The 23,074-nt window shown below is 44.4% G+C and overlaps 1 protein-coding gene across 2 annotated transcripts in view; it reads right to left on the minus strand.

Annotated features, from left to right (window-relative positions):
• Positions 1-5,321: 5,321 nt before the first annotated feature.
• Positions 5,322-23,074, minus strand: part of USP46 (ubiquitin specific peptidase 46) — a 62,854-nt gene continuing 45,101 nt past the window's right edge. For both annotated transcript variants that reach the window (XM_067735950.1, XM_067735951.1), the window contains exons 6-9: positions 15,616-15,699; positions 13,309-13,506; positions 9,983-10,061; positions 5,322-9,133 (exon numbers count right to left, since the gene is read on the minus strand). In XM_067735950.1, the coding sequence (XP_067592051.1) occupies positions 9,032-9,133; positions 9,983-10,061; positions 13,309-13,506; positions 15,616-15,699 (463 nt within the window). In that variant the 3' untranslated portion in view covers positions 5,322-9,031. The remainder of the gene's footprint in view (positions 9,134-9,982; positions 10,062-13,308; positions 13,507-15,615; positions 15,700-23,074) is intronic.

Raw genomic sequence — 23,074 nt, forward strand, 5'->3', positions numbered from 1 at the left:
TGATCTCATGCTCTTGTTTTCACTCAATGCCCTTCTCTGGCCATGAAGCTTCAGAGGTGAACAGGACACTCTCTGTCTTCAAAGAGGTCACTTTCTTCTCTCCTTTGACCCTGGGTTCCTGTGTTCCAGTGCCCCATCTTGCTGAAAGGTGAGGGCCTGTTTAACTTAAGACTTGGCATGGAGTCAAGGTAATTGTTGTCAGGTTTCGGGTTTGTTTGTTTCTAACAAAAACCCATGGACAAATAATGTACATAAAATAAAAGCGAGACGTGTCTAGCAGTTCTTTTGAGAAAAATCAGGAGGTATTTTTGGCCATTCCCACTAGAGAGCACTAGACCCAGCACAAGTTCTCAATCACCTCTTCTGCCACCTGCCTTCACCCCTCGCTGCCCCTTATGCCACCCAAGCTGTATGATTCTAAAAACCTTTTCCACATACACAAGGTCCGTACAGAACTGGGACCTTGCCTGTTGTAGAAAGTTGGAATTCCTGAAATAGATTTTATACCCTTCCTACCGATGGAGCTCAGGCCCCATCTTATTGGTTTCAGACCCTGCCTCAAATAGGGGTTCTGACACTGCAGTGAATTCAAGGGCTCTAGAGACAGACACAGCTGAGCCTGAGGGATTCTTTTTTTTTTTTTTTTTTTTTTTACATCTTTATTGGAGTATAATTGTTTTACAATGGTGCGTTACTTTCTGCTTTATAACAAAGTGAATCAGTTATACATATACATATGTTCCCATATCTCTTCCCGAGCCTGAGGGATTCTAAGGGTAGGTGTGGAGGTGCCAGGAATAGATAAACAAAGAACAAAGCTTGTCAGGCTTACCATATCCTGCTCATAATCACATTATATACCTCTCGTGCTTTCTAGCAGTTTCTACACATCACAACCCTGTTCTCTCTAACTTTATTTTACAGGTTAGGAAAAACCGAGGTCCAGATTCATCTAAAGTTACTTGGCATCCAGCCCACCACCAGCACCCCTCTGGGCAGGAGTCACTGAAGATCAATTAGGTCTCAGGACACTGATGACAACCTTGAATGTGTGGCCCTTTCTCCTTTGCAACCATGAGATCAGCAGACAGGCCGACCACAGGAAGCGTCTGATCTCTCAGTCCAGCACAGTCCTCTGTCCGTGCTCTCCAGCCAGACCTCCAGGAATAAAACTGTGTTTAACAAAATTGTGTTTAAAGCTCAGAGAGCGCTTCCCTGGTGGCGCAGTGGTTGAGAGTCCGCCTGCCGATGCAGGGGACACGGGTTCGTGCCCTGGTCCGGGAGGATCCCACATGCCGTGGAGCGGCTGGGCCTGCGGGCCATGGCCGCTGAGCCTGCGCGTCCGGAGCCTGTGCTCCACAACGGGAGAGGCCACAACAGTGAGAGGCCCGCGTACCGCAAAAAATAAATAAATGAATAAACAAAATAAAGCTCAGAGAGACCACACACTGTGGGGAAGCGTGGGGGCATTTCAGTAAGAGGCTGCTAGAATTTACAGGATTGGGGCTTTGGTTTGGTGGTTTGGGGGAGGGTTCAAGGAACAGAGTTTCACTCTGGACTGGGTGCTGTCAGGAAGGGGGGCTAATCCTTTGATCATGTATCTTAATAAATCTCATCTAGGACAGATGGGAGCAGTGCTAAAGCCGTCACTGGTACAGCAGCAGCGGTGACTGGGATTTGGCAGGAGAGGGGTGTTTGGTATTTTGCAATTTGCAGTGATCTTGTTTTTGTCCATGCTTAGGTGAAATTAGAAAGTGGTCTTGTTTATTGTTTCACTTCATCATGGTCATACCATGACCTTGTCTGAGGTTGGTGTCCTGTGAGGTTGTTTACGTCCTACTAGGAAACACCATGGTCCAGCTGGAGTTGCTGGGCCAGCTCCAGAAAACATCCCAGGTGTAGCTATCGCTGGCTATTTCCTGGCTATCGGGGGCTGCTTTCCCCCCCGCCACCCCTCAGCTCTCTTTAATCTTGTCTTTTATGCCTGGAAGATGTCGTGGGGATTAGATTAAATGAAATAGTACAGCACAATACCCCACAACTTCCTGTTTAAGTAACTAGCTCTCGTATGCTCTCTGTTGTTTTGGCAATTGTGTCTCTACCTCCCTGAGGACCTGAGAAGGGCCCTTCTGACAAATGCCTCTCATTATCATCCCAAACCCAACATTATGACCAACGTCTGACTTAGGTGGCAAACCTCTAACATCATCCAGCCAGGAAGCCACAGTCAGGACTCGAACTCAGACCTTCTGCTTCCTGACCCTTTGCTTTCCGCACACGCTGTGACGATGGCCCCAGCTAGTGACAGCCCACGCCAGAACCTGGACTTGCAATTCCAAGCCCAGTAGGGCTTTTTCACAAGACTATTGACTTGAGTCTGAAATTCTCCTATTAGAGATCAAGGTCAGGGCAACGACAGAAAGGGCATAGAGTCCGTACGTTGTCTATCAGATAGGGGCACTCGTGGGGCTTGCTGCAATCCCTCCTGACTCTGCAGGGCAACGGCACAGATTGGGACAGACATTGCAGTGAGACCTGAGGCCAGGAGCTATGCTGTGTCACATTAGAAGGGTCTCAACCTTATTCCCCTCCTCTTACCCCCTGAGATTCACACCCCACCTCCTCATTCTTCTACATTCTCTACCAGTTCCCATCTGAGGGCAGATTCTGCAGTGAGTTTGTTCTTTGCAGACTCTTCAAATGACACAAAGATCAGAACAACCAATGAATGTTCAGGAGGAGGGTCCCTCTCCATTCTGCAGCCTTCACCCCTACTTCTGCTGGAGGCTCATAAGTCAAAGTTGGAAAAGACAACATATTTAGGCTAATTTATACTTATTTCTGGTTCTCTGGGCTTTGGGGTAACAAAGATGGAAAAATATGCAGAAACAACTTCTTTTCAGGGTTTTCAAACTATTCTATGGGGTTGGGGGGTGGCAAGAGAATGAGTTTCTCCTTTACACAGGTTTTATAACCCACTGAAAAATATTTTTCTACCCCTCAGCTTGGGAAACAGGCAATTCTCAACCCAAGACGGGCTCTACAGTGAAGAGACCTAGCTTTCTGCAGAAGACTCACTCTCCAATTTTCCTTGTGTTTATTTTCAGTTATCTCAGCACAGGATGTTCTCTCAGGCAAGGTCAATTAAGAGACACTCTCTGAAATACAAATACAGTTGAGTTGGATCATAGAAAGAGGACTTGGTTAAATATATAGAAATAGTGGTTTCAACTATTAAATTATTTTGCTTCCTGTCAAGTCAAATCTGCATCTCAGTTTTCTTCTCCAAGATCCCTAACTACCAGGACGAGGTAAGAACAAAATAGGATTTCCACCAACAACACAAATGCCCAACCTTCCTGTGCAGAGTTTCTGTGGAATTCCACACCACCTTGATACAACCTGTATGCTCACTCGAGGGAGAAAAAAGTGAAAGACACATCCATGTAACTTACAACATGAGTATGATACCCCCAAGGTTGTTAATAAATACTTTATTATGAATCATCACGCGGGAAATGAGTAGAAAATTAGGAATCCTTTTTACAAAATCTAATGTTTCTGACTCTGGTGTCTTAGAACCAAAATGAAGCTATTTTTCATTCATTTGTAAGCTCCTAATGTGTTTTATTCAACACACTATTAAAACATAAGGGAACCCAAAAAGGGAACATAGGTTGATAAGCCAATAAAATCATTAGTCACATAGCTTAAAAACTCATGCTGGATTGATTTTGGTTAAGTTCGGAGAGGCTCTAATTATTTGGTAATCATGGAAAGAGATCGTTTAGATAATGTATTCATAAAATCCTCTGTTAAGACTTTCAATATTCTGGCTCTTTTAACATGAGAATTAAGAGGCAAAATGCTCAAGTCCATCACTGTACCCTAATGGATTTAAGCATTGTTTTAAAAAATTGTGTCGTCCCTAGTAGAAGAAGCTAAAAGGCAGGCTAAGGCAACATGGAGAGCAGGCAAGGAGGAAAGTGGGACACAAGAAGGGGACCCAAGGTCAAGAAGGAACCGGGCTGCTTTACCCACAGCACCAGCTGGAGCAGTGTCCATCTGTTCAGGAAGACCCAGGCTGAATACCAAAATGAGCCAGATTGTGATGAATTTCACTGCCCACGTTATCTCCACAATTTAAATTTCTTCCCCGCAAACCTTTTTTCTCTGAGGGAGGAAACTAGAAGAGGGATCCTATCTGCTTCACCTTTTTATCCCCCAACTCCTGTCCCCTTGCCTAGCATATAACAGGTGCTAAATAATGGCTTAATTAAAAATCTCTCCACCTGGGGCATCTCTAGGACAAGTCTAAGAGGTCTGAGTACCATCTCCACGGTCAAAGTCTTCCCTCGGGGATGGGGGGTGGGGAATGACTTAGCAAGCTTTTTTTTATCTTCGTGGGGATACAAGGCATGGAAATGGAAGGCTTCGTTCTCTGTTCAAGGGGTTTTAAGTCCCAATGAACAGAGGGAGGGAAATTTGGAGAAATGGGCAACTCTTCTCACTCCCCGGAAACTGTGTCATGCTGGCGGTGACGGGCCTATCCTATAAGCCCTATAGGACAGATGGACAACAGGAGGCCGAGAAAAGAAAACCCCTTTTTCCCGACGTCTTCCATTCCCATGGCCGTCATGGTGGATGCAGGCTCTTCCCCAGCAAGCCTGTCCCAGCTCAGCCAGGTTCAACTGAGCTGCCCTGGGAGAAGATGGATGGAAACCGGGAGACTTCAAGGCACATTGCCTCGCTCTTGGTCTGTGGGGTTTTATTCCCATCACTGGGCCCAGGAAAATGCATTCAAATGACAATCTCCTATCCACACACGGACCCCTTGAAGTGACTGGTTAGGGGGGAAGAAGAGCCTTACACATTTTAACAGCAAGCTTGAGTCTCAGCCCTGGGAGGGCCACGCTCTGAGACCTTAGAACATGGGCCTGCACTGGCCCGCTTCTGGCAGGCCAATGGAGGGAGCGGTGCGCACCCCGCTGGGGTCACTGCAGCTCAGACCCCGCCCAGAAGCCTGGGGCTGCTGGCAGTACACCAGGGCCCGGACCGCACTCCTACCCTTTCCTAGAAACCAAATGCTGATGGGATCAAAGAGCTGGAAGCCACTTTCTTATTTTGGGAATGGATCTTTTATTTCGTAACTGGTAAAGGGTATTTTCTATGCAAAATCGCTGCTAAGCAATTCACTGTGATGCCTAATATACCTACCCTAATACTTTTTTTCACTGATAGTCTCAGTTTGCTCTTCCCCAGACAAAGGTTTCTGGATTAATTGTGCTGATCTTTCTCAATCAAAAAAGAGGTGAGATATCTCCAGAACACTAACTTTATGAACGTGGACAGTACGTTATTATTACACGTCCATTATTACAATGACCAGAATATTCTCTACAATGCTTCAAAATTGGGTTTGAAATGATTACCTGGACAGGAGGCTTACCAATGACTCACATTTTATGAAAAGGATTTTAAGTCCATGTGTATAATGCTACCGAGATAGAATTCTCTAGGAAGAGAATTCCTCTTTATTTATTTATTTTTTGCCAACAATTTTAGAGGCAGGGTGTTAAACTGATTGAAGTTTCACAAGATTGACATTATTGCTTAAAGTGCTTGAATTGGTTACATTAAAAAAAAAAAGGTACAGATTATTTTAAATAAAAACTAAAAAAAAAATTTTTAGCAACAAAGTCAAATAAATGAATGCCACACAAATACAGTAACTCTTTTGGTTATACAGAAATGGAAGCCAAAATAAATTAATGCAATACCGAAAAACAAATTTAATTAGGCAGAAACATAGGAAATCATTTTCCCTGACCCATGCCACTTACATGAGTTAATCACACTAGTGCTGATAAATGCCTTGACCATATAATAGCAAACGAGGGCAAAACATTTAGTGCACAATATTTTAATACACATGAATATACAAAGTTGATCAAAATGCAATGTTTAAAGATAAAATCCATCTGTAATAAAGCTACACTCCAATATCTAAAATAAGCCCTAAGCCCCAGTTAGAACATAGTTTCATTGTTAGGCATGCCCATGAAAATTAAGGGTATCCATGAAAATAAATGCACAGGGACCATTTCCGTCATTTTTTTCCCCATTTCATCTGAAATCCAAAATATACCAGGCTATAAAACCAATATGACTGGTTTCCTAGTCAAAGCACCACCCTCTTGGGCTGCTCCTTGGCTCTCTTCAAACCAGCCCACTTCGTGTTGCCTCGGAATGGAAAACGCATCAGAATAACAGGACTGGGCGTCAGCATTCTACCAACATGGACTTTCAAACAAATGAAGGTTTTATCACACTGTAGCATAATCTAGATGTTAAACAAGAAGTAACCAATAAAGCAAATATTCCTTCTCTTTTTAAGGTGGAAAACACTGCAACTTACTTTAAAACACCCAGCAGTTAAAAGGAATACAGCAGGCCTGCTCATTCCTGCCAGAAAACGACACACAAAAACCCTGGCCACTTGAGGGAATATTGCTGAGCCTTTGTGCTATTGTTGACCTCAGAATGGTCTCACACATCCCACACCATCTCTGCTTCACACAATGAATGAGGGATGAAAAATAAAGAAGTGTTTATGTGCTCTAGTCTTCACATAAAGTGAAATGACTGAGGGGGAAATGTAGCTGCCTCGTGTTTCTTTCGTTTAGTAAAGAGGAAGGGGGAAGAAGTTCCCAGATAGCTCTAAAGTTTAAAAAACTGATGGAGTGTTGGCGGATAAGTGTGTTTTGGTCTTTTTTTCAATCTTCTTTTCCTGCAACACACAACCATTTTAGTGTCTCTGTGTTAGCTTCGATACTTATTTTTTTAGTCCAAGAATTTATCCGTGAATATTGAATTTTAACTGACCTTTTCTACTAAAAGGCATTATTTCAGTTAAGTCACTGGGAAAAACTTTTTACACATCAAAAAAAAAAAATGAATCTATGACTTAGCATTCAGATATTATTTCCTTAGACTTCCAACTGAAAATTTTTTTTCTAATAAATTAGCTTCAAGAGTCATTTCAAAGATAATTTTCATAGTTTTTCTCATGTATCAGTTCCAAATATATTAGGGATCAATCAGGGTTTTTTTAAACTTTGCAACCTGCAGTCAAATATATGGTTTATGTATAGTACAAACAGTTCCCTCTAACAGTCACCCTCAACTGGAAAGTGTCTCTCCTTAAAAGAGAATAAAAACACACCTTCCAGGTACGCCATTACTGCATAAGTTTTGTGGAGGAAAAAAAGACAAACTATTTATAAATATGAATTCACCTCTAAACAAGGCAAGGTATATTTTCATCACTTTTATAAAACAATAACATGAAGATCACCCTGCTTTTGTCTTCTCCAGTGAAAAGTAAAACATTTCACTTCAAGCATGAACAGATGAAGTGTTGGCATGCTTATGTAAGTTGTGAGCGACAAACAGTTCAAGATACTTCAAAGATAAGAAATCCAGTTTTCATCTAGATAAAGTGCTATGCTCTTAATTGTCGCAAAATGGCCAGTAACATTTTCAATTTCAATTTTAGTTCACATTATGCCACAAGTTTGCATGTTCCTTCGCTGATTTATTAGGTAACAAAATAACAGGTTCACAGTATATTATAGCGCATGGAAGTCAACTGTCTTCCCAAAGGAAGCCAAGATCTACAACTCATAACATTTGTAGGAAACCAAAAACCAGCTCAACAGCAAAACACTGTATCGACCCTTTTAATAAAAGGTGCCAATACTCAAAAGATTTAATAAATACATATGTAACAAAAAGTAACTACGGTGAGATGAGGTTCTTCCAAAAAACTCCGTTTGTCAAGCATCCTGGGAGTCTGAGCCAAAGAAACGCCACCATTTTGTTCATCCCTCCACCCGCCCACTGACACTTCCTTTGACCCACTTGCATCCCCAGCTAACTCCAGTATCTCCTGTAGGGAAGGTTCCATGTTAGCCCTGGAACTTGCCAGGGCCTCAGTACACAGACTGAAATGCTAAAACGTGAACAGCTGTACAATGTGGCTGATGGGAGGAAAGGTGCAGAGCCTTCGTTCTTCCTGGGAAAGGACGGTGTTGGTGCTGCCTAGCTAAGGAGAGCTGGGCGCAAGGCAGTCCCTGTGGTGTCTCAGCTCTGCCACCACTGACTGCGAAACACCAGTAGGATCGGAAAGATACCTTGGGAAGCTTAGCAGCGCCGGATAAAGGAGATACAACTCACAGGACAGAAGAAAAGCATCACTAAAAACAAAGAGCATAGAGCTATTTTCCTGAAACTTGGTTTTGGTAGAAAGATAAGAAAAGCAACTTTCCACTGTGCACAAAAGCTACCTCCTCTTGGCTTTGCCTGCCCTGAGCCCCACACCTCCTCAGCCTCTGGAATTCTCATGGCTGGGTGAGCTCAGCCCCGGGCAGCCGCTAGCAACCGCGAACGGCTTCTGTTCACCCTGTTCCACCCGGAGGATGAATTCAGTTTCGAGGTTACTCACTTTTAAACATTTTCACTGGCAAAACTTAAAGCTATAGTTGCAGCTCTAAAAGGTGAGTATTTACCCCATTCTTCTGTCCTTCTGTCAGAAAAGAGGCAGAGAAGCTAAAAACGGGAAGCGGTGTTTCCAGGGACAAGTTAAAGGAATGCATTGAAAGGAGACCCCGGAAGCCATTTAGGAAGATGAGCAAAGACCCCAAAAAGACTGTCGACGTTCATAGGAAATGTCATTCTAATTCAGCCAGACACAGCCAGTGGCATGGCATGTACCTGATCCTAAAATTAGCAAATGTTATTCATCTAAAACTTACTACAATCTGATTGCAGTTAACTCTACCTCAGACTAACATAAAACCACGAGTAGTGCTGCATGTAGAAAAACGAAGGGGGAGAGTCACACAGCCAGACCCCTGAACTCGGAGCCACGCCGCTGGTGGGCCGCTGGGGAAGAGGGACGTCTGCAGGGAAACCAGGTAAGAGTGCTTTGAACATTTCCCCACTCGAATTAGTCCCACAGTCCTTTAAGTTATTCTCTTGACTGATAGAATAAAATATATCCAGATTCTGAATTTTTTGATATATCTGATGTCAGGCCATAGAATTCTTCAATAGCTTGGGCATCTATTTTCTGCAAGCAAAAGAGAAAACAATACAACGGTTTAACATGATTCCTGGGAGAAGGAAAGAAACACTAATGGAATGCACAAGAAAATGTAAGAAACACTATCATAAAATTGGGAACTTTCAATAGCAAATGGATAGCTCCACAGACCTGACAGAGGGACATGATTACATACATTGCATATCGTTGGGGAAGAAAGCCACCCTTTAATCTATCAGCAACCATAGGTGGGCGCTCTTGGAAGAAGCCAGGACTTGCATCTTTCAAATGGTAAACTGGGGGAGCTCTTGGGAATAACCTTAATTCTTTCAGGCCATCAGAGTTTCTTCCCTTTAGTGCTACCTTAAGTGGGCTAAAAGAGACCACGTCTTTGAGTGTGGAATTCTCTCCAGCTAGTATTCCTTTAAAACAAAATGAATATGTGGAATACTTTGGTATCATATAAAGATTTCCAGGTTTAACAGATTGAAAAAATATTTATTTTAAAATAATAATCAATACAAGAAAAATTTGGTATAATAAAAGAATTTTAATAGAACTTTGAAGTTTATTATCTGGTCCCAGAGAGGGCTTTAGTCACTGTAGGAAACAGGACTTACACATGGGCGGCAAAGAGATCCCATGTCTACGGCTAATCAGTTAACAAGAACGCAGTATTGATGAGTCCACGATCACACCCCTTCTCCCCTTCCAGAGAAAATGGGGAGCAGCAGAATTTAGTTTTGAGAGAAATGTAAGTTGTTTTCAAGTCAGATTATGGGAAAACAGGCCTACTTTAGAAAATGTCCACACACACACATCCCCAAACACCGTCTCTGCCCCACTTCTCTCTGATACAATCATCTGCATACCAACCTCTACAATGTCATCATCAAACAGAAGCCAGAAGCCATGACTTTTCACAATAGTAATATAATGCCCACGATTAGGACCACTGGAAAAGAACAAAGAAAGTCACCAAGTTAACATTTATTTCTCCATAAAACTCTATGTAGCTCTCTACATGCAGTGATTTACTAGGGGAAAAAACCCTCTATCTTCAGGACAGAGAACTTGGTATATATGTCTATTTCCACATTCCTTTGGCCATAACTCACGGAGGGACACCCAGGGGCCGGAGCTGTGCTGGGCATAAGAGAAAGATGAGAAAAACCTCATCTTAGTCTTCTAAGGACTCGCAATCTGCTGGGGGAAACAGACATTCAAATTCAACGAATATTAACACATAATTTTGGTACACCCACTATGTGCCAGACCCATCCTGGCTTTCGGGCTAAAAAGCAGAAAACGAAACAAAGCCCCCACTCGCTTGAGATGAGGGTTGGAGAGGTAATAAACAAACTAAAATACAAATATATTTCAATTGGTGGCAAGTGCCGTGAAGAATACAGCAGAGCAATGGGCTGGTGAGCGATAGAGGGAAGGCGGTATTTGATACAACGTGGTGAAAGAAGGCCTCTCTGATGACAGGACAGTTGAACAGAAGGAATTTCCCTGACGGAAGGGGAAGAGTGTGTGTGTGTGTGTGTGTGTGTGTGTGTGTGTGTGTGTGTGTGTGTGTGTGTGTGTGTGTGTGTGTGTGTGTGTGTGTGTGTGTGTGTGTGTGTGTGTGTGAGAGAGGGAGGGAGAAGCCACGTGACCACGTGATGGAAGTGTCGGGAATGGGAAAGAGCAAGTGCAAAGGTCTGGGGGAGGCGTAGGGGTGGGAATAGTTCTTGGCGTGTTCCCCCAACAGCAAGGCAGCCAGAGTCCAGTGAGCCCGGGGTGAAGGAGGGACGGGAATGGGATATCGCGGCGAAGATTCTGGACTCTGCTGTGAGAGAGCCAGGAAGACACTGGGGAATTTTAAGGAATGACGTGATCTGGTTCAAGTTTTAGAAAGATGTGACACTAAAATGTATAATAACCAGCACGAAAACAAAAAGATACATTACACAAAGCAGAAAGAACCACCAGACAGCAGCTACTATGTAGTTGGGTCTGCACAACTGAGGGAATTTTTAACTCTAAATCTAGAGTTTTGTTTTGTTTTTTCGACGCACCATCAAAATTGGAAAGCTGAATTTGCCTTAGCTTGCTTTCTTTAAATACAGCATGCCCCAAAGGGTCTGTTCGCACCTTTGTCAGGCCACTCTCTCCCCTCCCCCCGAGCTCCAGCCCACAGGCCTCCTCTGTTTCATACACATCACCGTTCCCATCTCGGTGCTGTGCCCGCTGGAAATTGCCTGAAACTGCCTTCACCCATGTTTGCCTTCTCTGCTCTTTTTATTCCTTAGGCCTCAGCTCAAATGCCATCTCGGTAGATGAATCTTTGCCGACCACCTTCCCTAAAGAGGTGTCTCCGTTGCTCTCTGTCATGGCCCCGATCGTTCCTCATAGCACTAAGCAAAATCATAAAGTGATTTTGCAGCGGTTTGGTTTTGGTGGTAGCAGCCTGGTGCGTTTACTTATTAACTATCTGTCTTTCCCACTAGATGCCCAGCTTCGTGAGGGTAGGGCCCCTGTGTGTCCCGTTCACTGCTGTAACTTCAGATCTTGCTACGGAACCCAGGAAACAAGGGTTTAAAAATGCTTGCAGGAGAAATCAATGAAGGAGGCTGTGCACCTGGGGCAACTGTGGGCCGGGGGTCCTGGCACAAGAAGGAAGGGCTGAGCTCCCTAACCTCAGAGCTTTCCAGAGCCCACGGCCAGAAGCCACCTGCTTCGTGTATGGGAACAATTCACCTCTAACGGGGAGGAATTTAAAGAATCCTCATTAGTAGCATGCGTGACTCGGCACCAGCTCAGCCTTGCTGCCAGGGCTGCTCTGACCTTGTGCCCCAGTTACAGACACTGACTATTCTAGAACCCAGCCTCCTACTTGTCCCCCAGTTCTCATAAGTGGGTCTCTGCCTTGCCCTCACCAGCGTTCCCAGGGACCAGAGTCAGCACCCACAGAGATACATACTGAAAACCCCTGCGTACCCCACACACCTGACTGCTTTTGCTTCTCCACCTCCTGTCCACACTGCCCACCTCGGCCACCAGAGACCCTCCAGGTACCAGGCTCTGCCTGCCCCCAAGACCTCCTCCCGACCCAGTGTTCATGGCTAGTTTCCAGATCGCTGAATCCCTCTGTTCTTTAAAAGAATGAACCGCTAGAAGTATTCTTCAGGGGAAACAGAAAGATGGCTTACAACTGACCGACAAATACAACTTTCTGAGAACGTAAGGCAATAACCGGTGACTTAAAGTTACTCCGCATGGGACAAAACATGAGGTGCTTCAGATGTGAAGCCACAGTTTCTGATACCATCCACTCAGTACAAGGCAAGAAATCAATCCATCCATCCCTCCACAGGGAACCACGCATCCTCTTGGTAATGGTCTGTTCACCACAACCCAATCCAGGAGAATGGAGAGGAGAAGACACCTGCTCTGTGACAGGCCCTAATCTGAAACCTATAAGGGTGACGGCGTGCCGATCCCAGGGAGGGGACACAAACCCGTCCCAGCGAGCAAAGGATAGCAAAGAGGTGAATTTCCGGCAGACTTTTCCAGGCTTTACACCAAATTACGGAATACAAAATACTTCCTCAAAAGACTTCCAGCAAAGACACTTTGCTTCTCTACATCTAGGGGCCCTCTCTCTTACTCCCTTTTTTTCTGATTATACAGTTACTATAGAATATTGGGGAAAGACTAAAAACTGAATAAAGAATATTTGTTAAGAGTACATTTCAATCATTCAAAATGCCAAAAAATTTTTAAATTCCATCTTCTGCTTCCAGTCTTTATTCACACATCTTAAACCACTTCTGAGATCATACTATACGTGTAACCTGGTTTCTTAATTAAAATCATAGCATAAACATTTCTTTCTCCATGTGATTTCAAACTCCATAAGCATCATTTATATCCAATGGAGACTTAGTATTTCCCTTATGAGAGAACGTTTAGATTATTTTTATTATAACGCAACTGTTTTATTTTTTACTTTTTTAATTTATTTTTTATTAACTTATTTTATGTATGTACGTTTAGATTCATTTTGAGGTGATAGATAAACCAGAGCTTGGAGGAGACTCCCCAAAGCACCATTACCGCTGAGTCTCACCAGCCGGGAAGGGTGCGGCGGGGTCCACCTGGCCCGGGGACAGCCCTCCCGCTTCTCCCACGCCGCGCTCCCCACCTGCCCTCACCTGCCGCAGTGGACCACCACCGCGACCAGGTCGTACATGCGGTCCAGGTTCACTGCGTCGCTGGAGGTGTTGAAGAGCCGCAGTTCCAGGGGGAAGACCACCCGGTAAGACAGCTTGGTGTACCTGTGGAGCTGCTCCATGTACTTGAATCGCTTGAGGTGCAGGGCCAAAATCATGGGCAGCTTTTTGACTCTCATCCTAAGAAACCATGACGTAGAAAATCAGTGGCAGCCAACCCCCATGAGAGGAAGAGAATACAACGCCACCTGCACAAATGGAGAGCAGGAGGGGTCCAACAAAATTCAAACCAGCAAATGGCCAAACCACTCGCAAGAATGAAAGGATGCTCGCTTACGTGGAGCTGACTTCTACAGGCTCGGCTAGCTGGAGCCTAGCCAGCAGAGAAAAGCACAACGGGGGCGGGGGAGGTGTCTCTGTGTGGTCAAAGGAGACATCCCAGAACTTTCGTACCAATGAAAATATGTGCAATTGCTCTGCGTCACTGCCCTCTGCCTCCCAGGGAGAACAGTATTTGGACAAACCCCCTCACCCTGAGATAATGGAGACGAGGGGGGAGAGTTTCTGAGAGAAGGAGGTTGCGGCGAGGACAAGCGGAAGGGTGCAGTCTGGACGCACAGGTTCTGAGGACCGACCAGCAGGGACGCCTCAGATGCTGCCCACTGCGGGCCATCAGGCGACCAGGCATGCTGCGCCCACTCTCCCTCCCTACCCCTGTGCTTCTGGGCCAGCGACTTCCCTTCTCTGGCTCTCAGGTTCTTCGCTTGTGAACGCAAGGGTTGGCTTAGGGCTACGTTTACCCAAACAGGCTCATGAGAGCCCCGGAGATGTTAACGGATGTGGGGTTTCTGGGGCCAAGTCTGCACAATGCTCCCTTCTATTCTGAAGTTCCTCCTCACACATTGGCATACTGAGGGATTTGAGAAATGCTGCAGAAAAGGATTTTCTTTTGTGTTTGATGCAGCATTTCGCCAACTTACATAAACATGGAAAGCTTTTTTCACTAGATGACCATTAATATTCCTTGGTAGGAAGTCACAAAGACCACAGTTTTACGTGGATAACTCTGCTAGAATAGAGGATTTTCTGGTTGCCTTCCAGGACCCCCTCTATGAAGGTCCTGAATCAGTGTAAATGCTGTTCAACTTGTGCACATTTTCAATGCATATTATTTGTAAAGGACAAATTTTAAGAGAATATCACTCAGAAATCTATGGAGTAAAAACCCTGTTCATAAAAATAAGCAAAATACCAACATCAGCAGAAACATAAGATTTATAGTGAACCCTGTATTATTCAGGAACATGACATTTTAATGTATAAACCTCCAGGGCTAAACAGAAAACACCTTCATGCCCCATAGGAAGACCTAGATTACGTGGGTGGGAGCAGAGGTGAGTTCCTCGACCACTAGCAAGTGCTAACTCCTGCCTGCCACCCCAGTGACTAACCTGTCTTAAGTTTTGATGCACCAGGAAAAGATGTGCATGTCTGAGGATGGAGGGCTGGGAGACTGGGCAGAGAAACTATTTCGACCTCAGCTCTAGACCCCTGAGGGTTTTAGGCGGCAGGAATGGGTGTCTGTGAGTTACCCCGAATATACCACAACCATGGGCAGGGTAAACTTAACTCACAGTAAGGCTTCACAGGATAATTAAAATGTCAAGTTTCTTGGCTTCTGGGTGACAGAATACAGGGAAGGACTGGCTATTTCACACTGTCCAAGAGCTGGAACTGGCTGGTGCTGGTAAAAAGATGGGCAACTCTGGGTCCTGTATCAACTCAGAATATGATAACTTTCTTATCACCTATCCACAAACTGATGATATTGATTTCCTCATGAGTCCTTATTAAATGATTTTTTTCTTTTTTCTTTCTTTTTTTTTTGCCTGTCTTCTAAATAAGGAGTTCCAATATTTAGGCAACACTAACAATATTATCGGGTGACCACTATGTGTTATGTACTATGCCAAATCCGTTTTATAATTTGTCTTTAACCCCAAGAGGAGAGTGCTTATACTTGCTCACCACTTGTTTCCCCAGCACAAGTATCTGGCACGTTGAATGAATGAATGAACAAACAGATGAACAAACGATCAGACGAAAGGGCAACTTCCCCAGGTAGGCATTCTTATCCTATTTTACCAGTGAGGAAGGTAACTGACTTCTCCAAAGCTACTTGGCTACAAGCCCATGGAACTGGGATTCAAAAATCAGATCTGTCGGGCTCCATTGTCTGGTTCCTTCTGACGACACAAAGCCACCCCCTGAGCTAAACCCTTTACGTACCTTTTCTGGGCTTCCTGTTTGCTACAACACGTTTCACAATAATACTTCTGTTCACTACACAGTGTTTCTGTGTTGCTGAAGTCTCTGCAGAGAAAAATATTTTCAACTTAAAAGAAGTCCAAAATGCACTCAGTTTACCATGTTTTAAACCCCCTATTACCTGTAGGGTAATTTTTAAGTGAATGTGGGGAAAGAAGTAATGAGAAAAGATCCTTCTTAGAAGCAGGTGCTATGATGCATTAGAGCATGTCCACTGGGCTGGGTTATGATTTCACCACGAGAGATTTTCAAGTATAGCTTTATTTAATGGGACATAGATAGATCTAAATTAGGATTTCCAACTGATTGGAAAAAAACTCAGGGTTTAACAGAGAGTACCTGTAAATTGGAAATAAAATTACAATGGAGGGCTTCCCTGGTGGCACAGTGGTTGGGAGTCTGCCTGCTGATGCAGGGGACACGGGTTCGGGCCCCGGTCCAGGAGGATCCCACATGCCGTGGAGCGGCTGGGCCCGTGAGCCATGGCCGCTGGGCCTGTGCGTCCGGAGCCTGTGCTCCGCAACGGGAGAGGCCACAACAGAGGCCTGCGTACTGCAAAAAAAAATAATACATACAAAATAAAATTTTAAAAATTACAATGGAAAAATACTAACTCTAGTAAAAGCCAACCATTTCAGTGAAAGTCGAGTCCAAAAATGTCAGTCATACAAAATGCAAGGTGTCCTTATTACGTGGTTAATGAAAATGGTCTGTCTCAGGTGGTCTGTATTTTCAAAGAGCACAAAAGTAAAGATAATAAAATTTAAAGCATGTTCAGTGGCCCTTGTATTGAACTAAGAAAGTCCCAGATGATCAGGAGATGTCTACCAAGCCCTTACTCCCCACCTCCCCACACGCCGGAAGATAATGTCAGCCTGCCTCCTGAGAACAAATGCCACTGGGATGTTATATCTGTATTCACCTTATCATGAGGTTTTACTGTACTACCTATGGTTTTCATTTTTTAAATGTCATGGCTTTTCATTCTTCTCTGGTCACTGAGATCCTACTTAACATTCCTGTGGTACTGCTTCAAAGGCTGAGTAACATTGAGAATATCATAATACCCCAGAGTCTTGAAAAAGTCTATGACATTTCCTTATTCATAGGGAGTGTCCTAGCGCCAGAATAATCAGATTTATTAAATAGAAAATGGTATTTACATGGTGTCAATGACTCAACCACTTAAACAGAGCTTATCAAGAGAACACATAGGTTGTTCATTCATTAAATTCCCCAGTGGCTAGTGACAGTACCCTGGGCTAGGGGCTGGGGATCCGCAGAGAATGCCTGCCCTCACACAGCTCACCGTCTACCAGAGACACGTGCAAGAAGCCACTTGCAACACTTAGTGTTCACTGCAGGCTAAACATAAATCATTTCACACGATTGACTCCCCTGCCTAAAATCCTCCAATAGTTTCTCGGTGCAATCAGGAATAAAATCCAAATTTCTCACTATGGCCAACAGACCGCCTGTCCTCAGAGTCCTGATTGCTCTTCTGACCCACCTCCCGCCCCATCCCATCTCCTTCACTCTGCTCCAGCCCCGCCGGCTGGCCTTCTGTGTAGCTCCTGAGTGCCACGCTCTCCCTGCCTCGGGGCATTTGCTGCTGCAATTTCCCCTGCACTGACAGCTTCTTTCCAGATGCTTCCATGGCTGGCCCTGCTCACTGCTCAGAGCTCAGCTTAAATGTCACCTCTTTGGAGCGGACTTCCCCAGCCACTCTCTCCAAACCCGTCCAGCCCCTACTCTACTGCTGTCTTGTTTTCTTCTGAGCACTTATCACTATCTGAAGCATCCTCCTGTTTGTTGGATCAGCCGCCTCCCCTCTGTGTGAGCAGTGACCCTGTCTGTCTCACTCACTGCTAGAACCTCAGCACTGAGAACAGGCCCAACCCACAACGGCCCTCAATAATGTGTGTTGGCTGAACAAAGGAACAAAGAGAGAATCGTGTGTATAAAGTCCAGGGGAAAGCACAGAGGACAGAGAAATGAACTGGGATTATTCAGGACGTTTCCCCGAGGGGTGATATCTGAGTCAGGTTCGCAAAAAGGGAAAGTGAGCCAGGGGAATAAGAGTCCAGGGTCCCAGACAGAGTGAAGGCTGAGGCCCAAAGGCATGAATGCAAGGTACAGAGCACGCTTCTTAGAAGCTGTGTGGACCCTGTGGCTCTCTAACTGGTCTCTGCAGGGGCGACAGCATCAGACAGTGCTTTTTGGATCACTTCTGGCAGCGCTCTGGGGGAAGGACTGGAGGGGGTCGAAAAGCAAGGAAACAATTTAGAAGGCAATTACACTCAACCCCCAGATTTCAAGCGCTTGATGCCTAATACAGACTCAAACTTAGCTGAATGCACACTAGCCAGCTCTTCACGGAGTAACTGATGTGAAATCTCTTCTTGGCCCACACACGGTTTATTGGGGCGGAACGGAACAACCAAGGAGAAGGGGGGGATGAGCCCGGGTGACGGTGGAGATTCACATTTTTGGAAAGTCTACCACAGACAAATCTCTTTATCCAACTAAAGAATCAGAATAACTAAGGCAAGCACAACAACAAATAAGGAATTAAACACTTTCGACTCTCTCTTATTCCCCGCCCCCTGCCAAAAAAAACAGCAGTTTTTGTAGACCCACTACGTAGAAATATAGCAGAAGTTGGTACCTAATGTGAAGACCTGATTCACAGATAACCACCATCCTGCCCAGCCCTAGCTGGCTGGAAGCTCAATGACACAGGAGAGACAGGGTGATGCTTCTGGAGCATCTGTGAGTTGAGAATTGGAAAATGCGGCTAAGTTAGGAAAACAGAGTGGCCCTGGCAAGAAACTGAGGCAGAGCAGATCTGTCAGGTGATGCTATACAGTTGTGGGAACAAAAGCAGGCAACAAAGGTTGAGGAAACTTTTCAATGAGAAAATCAAAGAGAAGAGGAGAGAGTAGAGAGGTCTTTTTGACACGGGATAAATTACAACAAAGCACAGAGGAGAGGTTACTGGGAAAGCACAAAACCCTTTGTAGTTCTTTAGAAAGAATCAAAGTGGAAATGAAACACTTTTTAAAAATACACTTTGGGAACAAATCTAATATGAAACACATACCTTTAAATGGAAACTATGAAACCTAATGGAAATGTATACAAGAAAACTTGAAAAAAATGGAGAAAAACTATGTTCCTGGGTAAGATGGCTCTAGGTTGTAAAGATAGCTACCATGTCCATGTTTAATGTCTATGTTTGATACATTTTTAATTAAAATCTTAACTTTTCACTCCACACAATAGCTAAAAAATTGAATTTAAAAGAATTCTCAAGCTAGGCTTCCCAATAATCTTCATGTCATGACCCACATAAAATAATGGTGCTACGTAGAAATGAGCTGGGGTACCCGATGCGGCTGCTCCTCTGGCAGCTCCAGGCTCTTCCCAGCCTCCCAGAAGCTGAGGGGATCTACACGCACCTGTAACCCATGTTCTGGGGCGCACCAGCTGGGAAGCTTTGTTCTAGAATCTGCAGCAGTGGTTCACCCAGCTGCTCATCAGAATCACCTGGGGAGCTTTAAAAACAATCTCAATCGCCCCTCACCCTCCCCCAAGCCTAATTACAACAGAATCTCTACAGGTAGAACCAGGCACTATTGTTCTTAAAGCTCCCTAGGTGGTTCCAGTATGCTGCGTGGGCTGAGAGCCACCGTCCCCAGTGCTTTGCAAATACTAACATGCACTCATGCACCGGGAAATCTTGTCAAGACGCAGGCTCTGAGTCACGCACTCATTCTTGGAGGAGACCTGAGATGCTGCCGTACTAATGAGATCCCAGGTGATGTCAACGGCACTAGTCCACAGACCCCTGTTTGAGTAGCACAGATCTAGAGCGGGGGTTCTCAAACTCTGGTGGTATCAAAACCACCCACAAAAATTAATTAAAAATAGATGCCCAGGCTCACAAAAGTCGAATATGGCCTGGGCCTCAATTTTTACCAACTTCCCCAGGTGATTCTGATATGCACCAAAGTTTGAGAACTACTGACTAGAGTATTAAAGAAGGTCAAAAAAAGAAATCCAAAAGAAAGACATGTCAGATATTAGCAAGCACCATATATAAATAACAACCAAAACCAAGACATAAGTGAGGGAAACAGAGAAACTAATAGATGAGCATATGGCAATGGATGTGTGATGGGGATGCGTGTAAACTTAGCACACAGAGGAAGTTTCCAAAATGAACAGAAAAGACATTTCTTTAAAAATAGAGTAATTTAAAAAATAGAGCTTTGGGAGAACTAAAAGGCTGACCTCCCTGGCCCTGGGGGAATGGGAATTTTTCATGACAGGAAGAGCAAAGTGGTTTCAGAACATGGAGCCCTTTGAGGAGAACGGTACGTTTCTGTGCAGGAACCACAGGGAGGGACTAAGTCCCTGAAGCAAAAGACAAAAAATACCAAAAAGGACATGGGGGGGATAATTAAGATAAAATTCACGTATTTTAAGTTTTTGCCTGAGGCCATCCCTGAACTTTTTAAAAGGAAAAAAAAAACTTTCTCAGTATCCTCCTATGATACAGATGGCTCGCTCTGCCTAAGACACGGTGCTGAGATGTGAAATATTAGAATCATAGCTCAGCTACAATATGGCTTTAGTGCTTCCTCTAGACCTGTATCCTGAATTAACCACCATTTATATCATCATTTCTCTGGGACAAAAGTTCACTGAAAACACACTGTAATTGATCATCTAAAGCCCTTCAGGAAGGAGGTGGCAGAGATCTTACATTTAAATCCTACAATGTTAGCTTGATTTTTAACTTTTCTCAAAATCAAAACAAATGATAAAGTATCACATCAGAAGAGATAGGCAGGCATGATGTTAAAGAAGAAAACTCCTAATTCTAGTTTGAGAAAGAAACCCTAAAGAATGCAAAGCAAATTAAACCATGAGAGGGGCCAAAAAAGATCACGATCATTCCTCCTCTGTTGTCTCAAACAGAAAAGGCTAATGCATCAGCTGGCATCATTTATTCCCTGGAACTTTCTCCTGCACTTGGTTCTTTTGGGAAAGGCTGGAAAGCTGCCACCCCCATCACAGAACTCTCAGCGGTGAATGGCGACACCTGGCAGGGCCTCTCTTTATGTTGGGGAGGTGAGACCTTAGGCATATATGAGGGCAGGTCTAGGTAAGTCAGTCAAGGTCTATTTTAAGGATGAGGTAAGATGGGGTGGGGCAGGCCCTTCAGGAATATCAGCCTGGACAGTCTGATGAGAATCTGATGTTGTTTAGAAGGTACTCTGAGGCTATTCCGTACCCACCCATCCTGCTTTAACGCCTCCACATGCCTCTAGCCTGCCTTCATCAGGTATGCATCGCCAATATATACACTTCTCCAAGGAAAAGAAAAGGGCGGGGGGAAACATAATTCTGGGTTACGTTTGTTTATAACAAGGTTCCCCAAAGTTTGGAATTATAACTAACTAGAGTTAGCCCTTTACCTGGTTGGTCTCAAAGCTATAGTCACTGCCATCTGCCCTTCTGAACAGCCCAGAATTTCTTAGAGGGGAGGGGAACAGTCAGCCTCCCAAACTAACTCCCCTTCTCAAAGAAGCACAAATGGGCAAGTAATACCTTTTCTCCCTCCCCCTCACCTACGACCGGCGCTGGCACAACCTTACCTTTTTCGACTCCCTGTGAACACAAAACCCGGAGGAAATCAAAACCGGCTGCTTTTCACAGGAATATTAGGAGCCCGTGCCATAACCTTAACCATTCAGAAGAAAGAAAGGCCATCCAGGCCCACAAAACGCTTTGCAAACAAAGAGGTAACAAACATACCCTAGACACCTGGACCCAAGGCATCTGGAGACAAGGGATGAAACGTCAGACCAACAGGAGGTGCTGCAGTAACTCTAAGGGGTGAGGGTAGGCTCAGAATCCTGGGAACTGGAGAGTAATCAGCCCCCAGCTCACACGATACATGACCCTCAGATGGACCAGGACGCTCTTCCAGGTTGGAGTTGGTGCCTTTGCCCTGAAAAATGACTTTCTAACAGCCAAATGGCCACAGCAAGTCTCTTTAATCTAGTCTAAAGAGTTCTAAGTAACCTGAACTCCTGATAGAACAATTCTGTTACACAATTCCCACTGATAAAGATCAACAGTGGCTTGAAAGAGAAAGACAAATACCATGTGGTATCACTTATATGTGGAATCTAAAATGTGACACAAATGAACTGATCTAGGAAACAGACTCACAGACATAGAGAACAGACTTGTGGTTGCCAAGAGGGAGGGGAGGGGGGGAGGGATGGACTGCGGGTTTGGGATTAGCAGATGCAAACTATTATAGAGAGACTGGATAAACAACAGGTCTTACTGTATAGCACAGGGAACTATATTCAATATCCTGTGATAAACCATAATGGAAAAGAATGTATATATATATATATATATATATATATATATATGTATAACTGAATCACCTTGCTGTACAGCGGAAATTAACACAACATTGTAAATCAACTATACTTGAATAAATTTTAAAAAATAAACAAAAAAATAAAAATCAATAGTGCCTTGTAGTGACACAATAAAACATCTCTGAGCTGAGGTATCATAAGCAATGGGAAGGCCCACCCGACCACCTGGTCTACACTGGTACCCCCAATACCAGGCACTCTCTAGACGTGTTTAATGTCCTTCAAAGCACTGATCCCTGTCCATGGATTCCCACTAGACTGTAAGCACCATGAGATGCATACCTGCTGCTCACCCTTGACCTCCAGTGTCCAGAACAGAGCTGGGCTAATTATAAGCGCTCATGACCACTTGTCGAAAGGAGGAGAAGACAGTGAGGACAGGAGAAGGGAATTGTGCCTCTACATCAACTTTGAGCACATTTTCAACACATGAGTCAATGCACAATAGCTACACTAATGTGTTGCTCTTATACTCTGGGCTCCTTGCCTTTCCTCAACCCTAATTAAGAGGAAGTTTTTTTCCATAAGTGAGCTCCATACAATGCTGAAAGATGGAGGAAAAGGTAATGCTCTCATTGGTTCTCAGCTCAAAAGTGCATAATTTTTTTTTTGGCCGTGCTGCACAGCTTGCGGGATTCTTAGTTCCCCGACGAGGCATTGAACCCCGGCCGCAGCAGTGAAAGCTCCAAATCCTAACCACTGGACCGCCAGGGAATTCCCACAATGTTTTAAATAACAGAATAGATGAGCTTAGGAAAAGAAAGTAATGGTAGGCATCTGTAGCACTTTTTAACTTAATTGTGTGACTCTGTGATTGTGTGCGTCTCTGTGTGTGAGAGGGAGAGAGGCCGATGACAGCCCAAAGCACACATCTGTATTAAAGATCAAAACCTTATTTTTAAACGTAATGACTAATGACTTCCACTTGATCCTCTCTCTCCTCAGCAGGA

The sequence above is a fragment of the Pseudorca crassidens genome, chromosome 4 (genome assembly GCF_039906515.1).
Source record: "Pseudorca crassidens isolate mPseCra1 chromosome 4, mPseCra1.hap1, whole genome shotgun sequence".
Classification (NCBI taxonomy): Eukaryota; Metazoa; Chordata; class Mammalia; order Artiodactyla; family Delphinidae; genus Pseudorca; species Pseudorca crassidens.